Genomic DNA, 13071 nt, shown 5'->3' on the forward strand with positions numbered 1-13071 from the left:
TAAAAAAATGCAAATCTAAGATAGATCTTACTATTAATTGCATAACTTTTTTTGTAATACAGATATTGTAATACTGTATTTATTATTAAATTCTACATTAAATTACCTTCAATTTGATATATAAACGTTTGTATTTAAGTGAAAATTAATATATTCTACAAGCACACAAAGCTGAAAAACATGAAACTTTCAAAAAGTGTCCACACTTTTGGCCACCACTGTATATATATATATATATATATATATGTATTAAGGACGGTTATTACGGAACACCTTGTTCACACCTAGCTAGCTGATTCATTCACAGTTGTTCTTCCAAAATAGTTTTCTTACAATAATTTCTAATGTTCTAGTGCAGTGTTTCCCAAACTTTTGACTTTTGTGTACCCTTTCTAAATTTTTCGTGATGCTGTGTACCACTAATAAAAAAATTAATATATTTTTTAAAAAATATGTTTAGTTTTCTTTTTTGATACAAAATTTTGTTTTAAGTTTATTTGCATCAGTGAGAAGGATGAAATTATATTTTATAAAAATAATCAAAATAAGTCGAACTTATTACAAACCTTTACTATAAAAATATTGCACGAAGTTAAAAGTCACAACTGGATGTTGTGACACTAATTTATTAACTGTTAACTCTGCAAAAAATAGCCAATAGAATAATACGTAATCCTACATTTTTATGGCTAGCTTTGTTTTTAAATGAAATTGTTTGAAATTTTCGTTTGTTGCAACATATTTCGCATAAGTATGCGAACCCCCGCTAAACTGTTCCCGTACCCCTAGGGGTACGCGTACCACACTTTGGGAAACACTGTTCTAGTGCTACAATATTTTTTTCAATGTTTTATAATATTTATAGAGGAGGACGAAAGAGAAATTTAAATTAAACCTTTGCTTTTAACCTTTGTTTAAACCTTAATCTTTAAACAGTTGCAATAAAAAATTCGGAAGCTTTTGTATAACCAAATAAGTTGAACAGTTAACTCGAGGTTGTTTAGAAAAGTTTAGTACGAATTTAATTTCATTTAACTAAACTGGTTTTGATGTTTTTATTCTCGTTTTTCCTAGTAATGTTCGTTAGATTTTGATAGCTTTTTTATGATTCCTAAAATGTATATTTTTTTTACCTCATTTTCGACTAGAATTCTAAAAATGTATTCGAATTAAAAACTCGGGTTCCGGCTAACAGAAAAGCACCGGAAAGTTATACCCGCTTTATCACGCTTCACTATATCTTTAGTGTTGTCATACCGTCAACGATGCTCTTTTAAATTCAACCAATCAAATTTTAAGAACGGAAAAAAGCGTCCTGTTTATTTTCAGTAAAGTCTTTCGAAAAATTCGTTTGATTTCCCTGTTTTGCAATGCCTTTTTTCAAATAATAAAGAAACAATGAAATCTAACAAATGAGAAACTTCTGGCAAGGTCAAGTAAAAGATAAAATGTAATAATTGATTAACTGACGCCGTTTGTAGGCAAAACTTTTCTTTTTTATTTTATTTTTACGACTCATTCTAGATAAGCATCATCTAAAGTCTAGATGCTATTTAAACAGCGAATCAATGCCATTTTATTCTGGCTGTAAATCTAGTTAATATGATTATTTAAATATTTTTAATTTGAGAAGTTGCCTCATGAGCCTAGAATGAAATTTAAAGTAGTAACCATAATGTATTCAAAAATAAAGTAAAATAAACATAACTTACTTTAGGGCTACCCTAAATTCAAAAGAATGTCTAAATAAATATAAGATAAAAAATATTGTTCCATATATTATAAGATACAATTTTCTAGACATAAATTGAAGCAGCTGACAATCCAGAATGAGTCAAACTGAGTGTTTCTTCGGTAAATATGATGTTGCCGACGCTGCTTTCCTTCATTCCTTATCAAAAACGCAACGTGTAAAAAGAGTGTTATTTTTTTTTCTCCATAAATTTATTGTTCAAAGAAGCTACTTAATATTAGAAAGTTTTACTAAAAATTAAGCATTGTTTTTATTTATTTTTTTCGACTATGAATATTTGTATGTAAGCATACATATTCTTACGGGTAAAGCAAATCTGTAATTTTTTCAAAAAATATACCATCTTGCTGTTAAGAGTTATTTGGGCTTTAGAACGGACAAATAGCTTATATAAATATATATTAAAAAAAGCGTTAATTTGGCAAATTTTTTCACATAGATGAAATTTATTAAAATTAAGTAATACTTTTTATTCTTTTCCTTGTTTTTAGAAGAACAGAGAAAATGCAATCGCGAAGTAATACATTAAATGTTAAAAAATTAAATCCCAACCGCTTTTCATTTTTACAAAACTGTGTCTATTGATATTTTGCACCATTTTCGTGATAAGCATAGAAGGCGCTGGCTAAAGATAGGCAACACTTAACCTAATAATTATAAATAACTGTTACAAACTCACTACAGTTCTGTTCGGTGCTCGCTAAAATGAGTTTTTTCGTGTGAAAATACAGCCTTCAAAATACAGCATTAAACTATACTGACTTATAAATATAATCAAGCTGTTTTAAATTTTAGCAAAAGCTGTTGGAGGGAGTGTTTTGAAAAAGTTACCATCGGTTGGGGATGGGGTAACATAGTATATGGGTTTTACTAACCTGTAAGTTTTTGTTAGAACTCATTAAATAAAGCAGAAAATAGACATTTTCTGTAGGATAAACTGTTTTGGAACAATAAAAAAAGTTCAAATGTGCAATAAATAAAACGCACAATTTCTTACAAAAAGATTTATAATATTTTTTTTGTAGGAATAAGGTACTCCTGCCGCTCGCAAATTCTAGAGCAGTTCTTTGTAAGTCATTTTGATAGTTAAGTTCATATCTCCGACTTTCAGCGGGTCAGATAACGATTAAGTTGAAAATCAAGATAACGGAGTAGACTGAATTTCGGATCATGCAAACTTGGTAATTGGAATTCCTTAAAACTTTAGCATTTAATATTTGCTTTCTGAGTAGTTTAAACCACTTTTATTACAAAAAGGGCTAATAATGTGTCTAACAATATGCTTTAGAAAGGGCAAATTAATTTAAATTAATTAAACGGACAATTAAAATTTTTTTAAAACCGCTAATTTGGCGACGTTTTTCCACTTAGATAAAAATTATCAAAATCACTGCCCTATTCTCAGTTTTTGCTAGCGCCCAGATAATGCAACATTGGAGTAAGTTTTTGAATATTAAAAAATTAGACCACAAAAGCTTTTCATTTTCATAAAACTCTCTATTCACGCCATTTTCAAAATAAGTATAAATAGCAGAGGCTTTAAGTAGGCTAATAGTCATGAGACAGCAGTTATGAAAATAGCATATTATTCGCAAACATTTCATATGACGACGGATTAAGAGAAATGGTAAAAATGAATTCCCTCATGCCAAGAAATTTGCATTTTTTTTTAATGTATTTCGTAAGATTATATGAAGTATGCTATCTAAGGGTTCACATCAGTTTGAAAATCCCAGTTGTAACCGAGAGTTGTGAAACAATAATTTAGGTTTACATTATCATTTACAAATTATTCTGATTAAGTTTGGCCTACATAAGACTGAAGAATATTTTTAACGATTAAAACTTAGGTTATGTTTAATACAGTTTATGTTAATAGACTATCAATGGTAGGGGGCTAGTAAATATAGTTTGGGGTTAATATGAAGCTCACACTTTATTTTCTTTTATAATTTTATTAACTCTAACGTTTTTGTATTTTATTATTAATCATAATGTGTTTATTTTATTCAAACAATATATTTCATTAACCCACCCTAACGTGTCATTATATGAGTCATACATTCTAATATGTGAATCTGGCAACAGTTTTAAAATAAAACATGTACATGGATCCATGATCATTACCATTCATGATCTTCCCCTCCTATCCGTGATCGCTATTTTCCATACCACTTATATTTTGAGGAGAATAGCACACGGATATGTAAAAAGCTTAAAATCAGGTAAGATATGTTACAAATGATTTCGTTATTTTATGTACTGTTAGAATTTTCATTCTAAAATGGTAAAATAACCGGAAGCAGTCTATCCATACCGTAAAGTTAACGATAATAAATGACATTTTTTACCTTTACGGTTTTGAAACCGTATACTACTCGTATGGACAAACACCATATATACAAAAGCTTTTCGGTTTTTCAACCATTTACAACTGGCATGGTTTTAAAATAAAAGAAATACTAGACATTTTGTCTTAAGCAGCTTTACGGTATTGACATCTATGCGTGAATAAGAGTATCATACTCCAATAGTCCAAGGTCACAAATTGGGTAGTGCAGGTCACAGGAAACACTTCATGTACTGAAAGAAATATTGTGGTGTCAAAGCTGGGACTAGAGCCCCCGATCATGAGACTGATTGATTAGCCCTGCCGGCTATAATATGTACCCAGCTGCAAGGAACTAAGTTGCTTTGTTTTTTCCACCATTTAAACGAACTATTTGAACGTTGCATACATTAAGAAGGTACTGCAAGGAAACGACGTATAAATGAGAAACATATAAACTGTAATTTATACTGTATTTCATAAGTTCACATGATTAGTAATGAAAACTTTTTTCATACGTACTCCTTATTCTGTATAACTGTAATTTAGTGTTTACAAAATAAGAATTTTATTTATTACACTCAGGGAATGATCAAGACAAATTCAGGCCCAAGGTCCACAAAATTATCCGGGCCCCTAAAAAAATATTTTGAAATTAAATTTCTGAAGAGTAGTCCTAACAATAAAACGAATCTATTGAACTGCATGATTCAGGAAAAACATTCTAAAAAATTTTGAAAGCAGACAGGTGAAGATTATTTTTCTAAGATAAAGTTTAAGCATCTAAATATTTAAGCAAAATATGAAATGTTGTGTGAAAATAAAAATAGTTTGGTGACCACAAACAAGTGAAATCAGTGATTTTTGCTAAAAGTCACTGATTAGCTGAATTATTTTAAAGATTGTAGCCTTCCACCTACAGTTTTGCATATTTGTTAAGAATAAGCTTTTATTTCTTGTTGATTTTTTTTTGTTTTGTTTTTGTCGTATACCTGTTTAGGCAGTGGGGATGCGATTGTTCCTGTTTTTCAGTGGCGCCATCTATGGCCAGGAATTCGACTTATGCCACGCCATTCACGCAACCACAACCCATTTTTAGGGCGGGTCACATTCACACACAAAAGAGAAAGGACATAGAACACAGAGAGAGAGAGAGAGAAACATCCATGCCTTGCCCGGGATTCGAACCCAGGACCTTTCTGATGTAAGGACTGTTCCCTGCCCCCTACACGGGCCGGTCGGCATTTCTTGTTGATACTAATCATTTATAAGAGACTGCGAAAATGCATTCTCGTTGCATTTGCTTAAGCCGTTGGAGTAAAAATTGCACCAATAATATTCAACTGTACTGAACTGAATTTGATAAGTGTAATGTTTACACGAGTTTGGTTTATCACAATAATAAAGAAAATTTGAAATAAAAAAATGCCTTTTTTGAGAAAAACTGTTTCTTTCAGTATTTAAAAAAAACTAATATTGTGGACTTTTTACTAATTTTTGAGGCCCCACAGAAAGTATGGGCCCTAGGCCCGTGCCTATTGGGCCTAGGCGATAATCGGGCCCTGTACACTTTCAACACTTCTTTATATTTTAAATGTTAACTTAAAACATAACATATAATCAGTGCTGCTAAATAAATAAATAAATAAAAAAGCTTAATTTTATTTTCGCAACCAAGGAAAGTTAGGGTTTATTTCTTCAAAGTATTTATTTTAAAATTTCATTTAAATAGTGTGAATCGAGCTGGTATTGAATAAAAACATATAAATTGCTCTTTAATATTTGAGTCGAATTATACACACACTACAATTTGGATTTCTGTTTTGTCTATTTTTTTATGTGGTCATTTCATAGACTTTAATAACATTTTCAGATTTTTTTTAATATGTTATTTTTGAAATTGACATGTTTATTGTTTGACATGTTTATTTATGAAGATATGAATAAATAGAAATTTCCTCCAATTTTTAAGTAATTATGATGCAAACTATATTTTTATATCTAACTAAAATAAAAATAAAAGGTACTACTTTTTAGCTGGTATTAATAATTAGTGCTCCGAAATTGATTTTGAGACTAACGTAACATTAAAATTTATAAAAATTTATTAACATAATTTTCTTAAGTTACTTGAAAGTATTATGTTTAAGACACTTCAAGAAAGACTTTCAGGAAACAGTAACCAAAAGATTATTTTATAGCATTCACCCACTGTTAGAAAGTTCTAGGAAAAAATGGTTGAATAAAAGTTTATTTTAGTGTTATTTTACCATATTCAATCAAAACAGCCAAATAATCATAAATAAGATGGTATTCAAACGGTTAACAGTGAGAAAAACCTTTTATTAACTGCTTTCACCTAATACGGTTAGAACCAGAATTTCATCGCATGGTTCAACTAGACTTTTATTGCACCATTAGGTTATTTAATGAGAAAAATATCGGATTTGCATCATTTTTCTTTCTTTCTTCTTTTTTTTAATTTTTATCATGCAAATAACATTGATTCCCTGAAAAACATATAAACGGTGCTTTACGGTACTTCCAAAAACTAGGATAAAATAAAAGATCAATAACAAGGACTATTTTTTATATTTTAAATTTATATTTAAAATATTAAAAAATGCTGTAAATATAATTAACAATTTTCTTACTTTTATGCATTAAATTAGTTTTCATAATAAGGAGTATGTAATGGGTTTTCATGACTACTCAGGCGAACCCATGAAATACTTCTAAAAACTAGGATAAAATAAAAGATAAATACAAGGACTATTTGTTATATTTCAAATTTATATTTAAAACATTAAAAAATGCTGTAAATATAATTAAAAATTTTCTTATTTTTATGCATTAAATTAGTTTTCATAATAAGGAGCATGTAATGGGTCTTCATGACTACTCAGGCGAACCCATGAAATACTTCTAAAAACTAGGATAAAATGAAAGATCAATTACAAGAATTATGTAATATTTTAAATTTATATTTAAAACATTTAAAAGTATGATAAGTGTGGTTTCATATTTTTACGCATTAAATTACTTTATTTAATAAGGCGTAGGCAATGGGTTTTTATGACTACGCTGGCGAACCCATGAAATACTTCCAAAAAGTAGGTTAAAATAAAAGATCAATGACAAGGATTATATGTTATATTTTTAATTAATATTTGAATCATTAAGAAATGTGTTAGTTAATAATTTTCTTATTTGTACACATTAAATTATAAGGCGCAGGCAATGGGTTTTCATGACTACTCTGGCGTACCCATGAAATACTTTCAAAAACTAGGTAAAAATAATAGATTAATTACAAGATTATATGTTATATTTTAAATTTATATTTAAAACATCAAAAAGTGTGGTAAATATTTTTCTTATTTTTGCACATTAAATTACTATTTATTAAAATGATGATGGATATTGAATTTTTATGATTACCTAAGAAATTCTTCTGATAACTAAGATAGGATAGAGCTTCATAGCTTTGCTTCTAGGTCGAATTTGACTTTTAACAGACAAAACGTGATTGCGGCTTAGATTCATTTTTAATTTAAAAAAATTAAAGCTTATATAATTCACAAGACTTAAAAGTAGAGGTTATTCATTCATCAAATAGAGAAACGGATAGAATACAGGTGATATATATTTTGTTTTATATCCGTCGTTGAACAGCCGACCCAATTTTTGGATTTACGACTACTAATGTTAAACTCCGTAGCCTTGTAATTTTGAACCCAATCCAGAAGACAAGAAAACTCCTGGACCCCCAGAGCTATTTATTTGCTACGGGAACATGGAGGACTTTGCGACACGACAGATTTAATGTGCATCAGTCACAATTTACTACACGGGGAGTCTTCAGCCGGCGGGGATCGAACCCACGAACTCTTGGACATGGGTTCAGCGCCCTACCAACCAGCCTATCCCGTCCTAAGGTGTTATATTCTTTATTTATATTTTATCAACGTCGTTGAACAGCCGACCCAATTTTATGGATTTACGACTACTAATGTTCAACTCCGTAGCCTTATAATTTTGAACCCAATCCAGAAGACAAGGGAACTCTTGGATCGAGTATTGGGAGAAATTAGCTTTCGCGGAGGACTTTTTGATGGAGCTAACCCGTATTTGCGTTGCATGGAGAGGAAGATCACAGAGCCTCCCACGGTTAGCCGAATGGCAAGGGGACTCTAACCCATGATCAGTCTACCACTGAGGATATTTCACGTCAGCACTGTAGTCGGTGCAAGCCGGGTGCGGCGATATATTAAAAGTATGCACAATACCTAATAAGGTCTGATATGTGATGCCACAATAGGTACAGTCCCTGGCCGTCTCATTAGACGCACTATAAGATTCTTTGTAAAATTATAATTATCAGGTGATACTATACAGCTGTATTGTTTTTTACTCGGATGAAACCGGTTTGCATTCGTTTACGTTCCTGTATCAATTGGTTGACATTGTAATGCAATACGTTAAAAATAAATAAAAATAGGAAGTATATAAGTATGTACAAAATCTCCTGAATAAAAACCCATTACATGTATGTTTAAATATGAAAGTATTGCATATAAACTCGTGCAAATCATGTAATTATTATAATATATTATGCTAATAACTAATATAATGCTTGATATAATAAATATTCTATATTTATTTAACATATAGTCTAATTTATCCTATCGTCAAATTTATATTATATATCGTCTAATTTAACCAATTGATACACTAACGTAAACAAGTGGAAACCGGTTTCAGTCACATAAAAGCAATAAAGCTATATAGTATCATCTGATAATAAAAGGTTTTAAATAGAATCTTATAGTCTAATAGTCGTCTAATAATTTGACCGGGGACTGTATTTCCTAGCTTTTAAAATTAGACGCTCCAAATTCATTCAGATACATTACAGCATTAATAAAAGATTAGAGCTGGTACTGTTGTTTCTTTGTAGAATTAAAGGCTGTTTCAGAAACATCTTAATTTGGATATGATGTAGGGATCCAAGAAACATGAATAAAATCGTTTAGGAAAAATTGATTCATTACGTAAATATTAAATTGAACATGGCCACATTCCAAAATTATAAAAATAAAGAAAAGAAATCCCTCAAAAGAATCAAGAAAATCTTCACATCAAGATTATTTTGTAAAAATAAATATTCGACGGTTGGGACCGAAGGCTTCGGTCCTAATTCGAAATTAAGAAGTCAATGAATTGTTCCCAATAAACAGTTAAGAGCATGGGAAGAAATCCATTGTTGGTGATTTATCGAAAGATAACATACCCAAAAATAAAGCCAACCTCTCATAATCTGTATTAAATTTGAAAATAATTTGGTGAAAAGACTAGGAGAATTAGTATAACTGAAAAATTTTTGTGGTGAGAAATAAAGAGTTATAAATAGATTTTTGTTTTCCATTTTGTTAGCGATAGTGAGATTATTATTGAAATAAAAAGTTTGCCGCTTGTTAAGAAAATAATAAAATATTTTATATTCGCTTTTTATAATATGTAATAAAAATTAAATAATTGGTTTAATTTAATTTAAATTCGATTAAGAAAAAAATAAATTAAAGAAATTTTAAAAGCTAGAAAATATGTATTATCGCATCACAGGATAGGGTATTGTGAAAGGTGATATATTAAAAGTATGCCTAATAAGGTCTGATATGAGTGAATACCCGATTAGATGCTCCTGAAAATAAGAGTGATATAAGAAAGGGGAGAAATTAATACTAAGTAAAAAAAAAAGAAAAAAGGCTGAGTAATGATGATATATGATATCAGGAATGATATATATTCATAAAAATCTAATTCCATATTTTAAATTTATTTTTATATAAATTAGGAAATTATTCATGGTAAAAAAATTATTTATCTCCGACAAAATAATCTATTTGTTTTTCTTGAATATCTTAATTATAAAAGTTCATTTTTACTCTTCATGAAATGGCTTTCTAAATCGAATAAAAACACTTAATTTAATAACAAAATGATGCTATTAATAGATTTAGTAATAGTTCATAATCATTATTTGGATGCCCCCTAAGTCCTCCCCTCAAAACATCACTCGTGTGACACCCCTAAATTTCTCGGAGCTCCTAAGATTCAGCACTTTTTAAATTTTTTTTTCTTCTTTTTTTTTAAGGAATTGTCTTTTAGAATTCTGAGTTAATAATACTAACTGGAAAAATTCTTTTAATACACTTTTTAAACCTTTCAAAGGCATGCAAACAAGATAATCTAAACCTGAACGTGCATTAACTTCTTCAATTAGTTATGTCTCTTCTGAAAGAATAATAGTAAAAAAAGTAGGATAATAAGAAAAAAATAAGCCTTTTCACTGATATTAATGAAGGAAAAAAAATCCTTCTTAGATTAGACAAGAAAAAAATACTCAAAAAATATTACATATTTTTCGTAATTAAAAGTAGAAGTAGTGACACCTAACAAATTATTTAGTTTCTCTTTTTATATTTTAGGTAATTTTTATAAACATAATCCTTATTTTATTTCAATAGATAATTTTAAGCTTCGATTGATGATATACCATTTTAAGAGGAATGTAGTGCATTGCGTTTGGTACATAATTTTTACTTACGAAAATAAAAACATTTTTTTTAATTAAAATTTTGATTATATCATTTAAAACCAATTAAAACATCAGAAAAAATCTAAATTATTCAATATTCGATCGATATTCATAAATTGGATATGAATATAAATATTAATAACTTAAAACCCACATTTAATTAAGTAAAACATAAGTAAAGAATTTTGTTTTAGAAAAAACTGAAATTTGAATTTAAGTTCAATTATATTTTTATGGATTTCAAATAATTTTAGATCAATACTCATTTAAAGTATTTCCTAGACCTTGAAATCACCTCTTAGTACCAAAACTATGAATCATAACATCATAGCTTTTTTATAAACATGAAATGTATTCATTTTCGTTAGAATAAACATATTCAAAGCAATATTTATTTATTTCAAGTAAAGAAGTTAATCTTACCTCTTTGACCAGTGAAAATAAATGACCGCTATACCAGCGATCACAGCGCTTAGTACTACGGCAATTGACCTATTCTCCATTCCCTCAATTAATTACACTGTAACATTTATGGATTCATAAAATATTATTCTCGACTTTTTTCTATTAACTGCTATGAAAGTTTCATTCAACGTTTGCCATCGGTGGAATAAATAAGTGCTAAAAATAAGTGCAACGCACGTGCACGACAGCCATTCCGTTTTTAGCGCGCAATCCCTTTTCAGATTTTAAATCTTTCTCTCTCTTTTATTCTTTAGAGTGGAATGTGTGAATAAAATACTAATACTCACCCTTTAACAATATACGCAAGGTACCACAAAGAAAACATCTTTCAATGGATGATGTTTATGAGTTGCTCACTGCAGCAAAGACGCGCAAAGCATCATGGTACTCCCGGAACCATATTGATTTCAATAAGAATAATTTCGATTCAATTTTATTCCACAAATTTTGCGATTCTCGTGAATAAAAGAAAGAAAAAAATGGTTTTTTTCACGTGTACATTAAAATCGCTTAAGAGGCCTAAAGTAAAGTGAATTTTTTTCTCTCCCCTTTCTGCTCTTCTCATTACTTATATAAGATCAGTCTAATTTTTTCAATAAATAAAAAATCATTCCTTTGTTAAGCAAGCAAATTAAGCAAAAATTCTGCTAAAAATACTTTTAATGAGATTAAAAATAAAGGAATTTTTTTATTTTCAATTTAGTACAATCCAAAAACTATATTTCTTTTAAATATTTTGATTTAGAACAAAATTTAAATTGTACTAAAAAAGAAAATTTAGTGAGATTAAAAACGAGTGATTATTTTTTTCAATTTAGTACACATTGTCTTAAAACTACACTTCGAATTAAGTAATATTTTTTTCTATCAGTTTCTTAATTCTAACATATTTTTTTCAAAATCTACTGTAATTTTAACACCTAAAAGCATTGGATTTTGAACAAACTCAATTAACATATTTGCTCTTAAATTCAAATTTACAGTTAAGTTTTATCATCACCATCCATGAACATATCTTTATTTATTATAGAAATTTTAATGCTAAATTTGAAGTATTTTTTATGCAATAAGTAACAAAGTGAGGAAATAAAACAAGATTTAAAAACTCTAATACAAAAAATAATTTTTACTCTAACTTAATTTGTATCATTCGTTTATTACACAAAAGTTTAGTTATCGCTTGGAGCAAAATTAATTTAACACTAGATTGCCCAAGGAAGTCCTTTTGACTGCTCTTTAATTTCAATTAGAGAAACAATGATGACACAATTTCTTAGAATTTTGTGACTTTTCGTACATCATATAAATTTTTTTATTGTTAATATTTACTAATAACTTGTTATATAACTGTAAATAATATAAAANATATGATAACACAATTTCTTAGAATTTTGTGACTTTTTGTACATCATATAATTTTTTTTATTGTTAATATTTACTAATAACTTGTTGTCATTTTGACTGCTTTTGGGCAATATAGGTATTTCAGTCTTTCTAGTGTTAAATATATTCTACCCTGGTGAAATGTGCTGTTGGAAATTGTGTAAAAACCAATAATAATTTCGTCTTAAAGTCCACAACGAAAACATCAATTTATCTTAACTTGCCAGACTTCGTTGAAATTTTTCATTTGCTTTGTTTTCATTATTTTAAACAAACCCAAACATTTTTTTGAAGAAAATCACAAATGTTTTGGAAAAGTTTTAAAGTTAAATAAGTCTCAAAATGTCAAGCACGAACTTTTAGCTGTATATTAGTTAATATTCTTTTTCTTGTATTTTTACAGTTCTTCACTTTTTGTGCATTTATGAGTAATTTTTGTTTTTCATAAAAAGTGTTTTTATGGTTATGTTTTCTATTATAATAGCAAATTAAAATGTGTTATTTTATGTTAAACTGCAGTATTTTATATTTTATTTATTT

The 13071-nt window shown here is 28.6% G+C and overlaps 1 protein-coding gene across 3 annotated transcripts in view; it reads right to left on the reverse strand.

The window, feature by feature from the left end:
* Positions 1-11599, reverse strand: part of LOC107452170 (arginine kinase) — a 38414-nt gene extending 26815 nt beyond the window's left edge. Inside the window, exon 1 of one of the 3 annotated variants that reach the window (XM_016068491.3) lies at positions 11436-11599. In XM_016068491.3, coding sequence (XP_015923977.1) covers positions 11436-11473 — 38 coding nt within the window. In that variant the 5' untranslated portion in view covers positions 11474-11599. Of the gene's footprint in view, positions 1-1712; positions 1901-11106 lie in introns of those variants that run through there. The other 2 variants (XM_016068490.3, XM_016068489.4) reach the window with 2 other exon arrangements.
* Between the last annotated feature and the right edge of the window lie 1472 nt (positions 11600-13071).

This window comes from Parasteatoda tepidariorum, chromosome X1 (genome assembly GCF_043381705.1).
Source record: "Parasteatoda tepidariorum isolate YZ-2023 chromosome X1, CAS_Ptep_4.0, whole genome shotgun sequence".
NCBI classification, from domain to species: domain Eukaryota; kingdom Metazoa; phylum Arthropoda; class Arachnida; order Araneae; family Theridiidae; genus Parasteatoda; species Parasteatoda tepidariorum.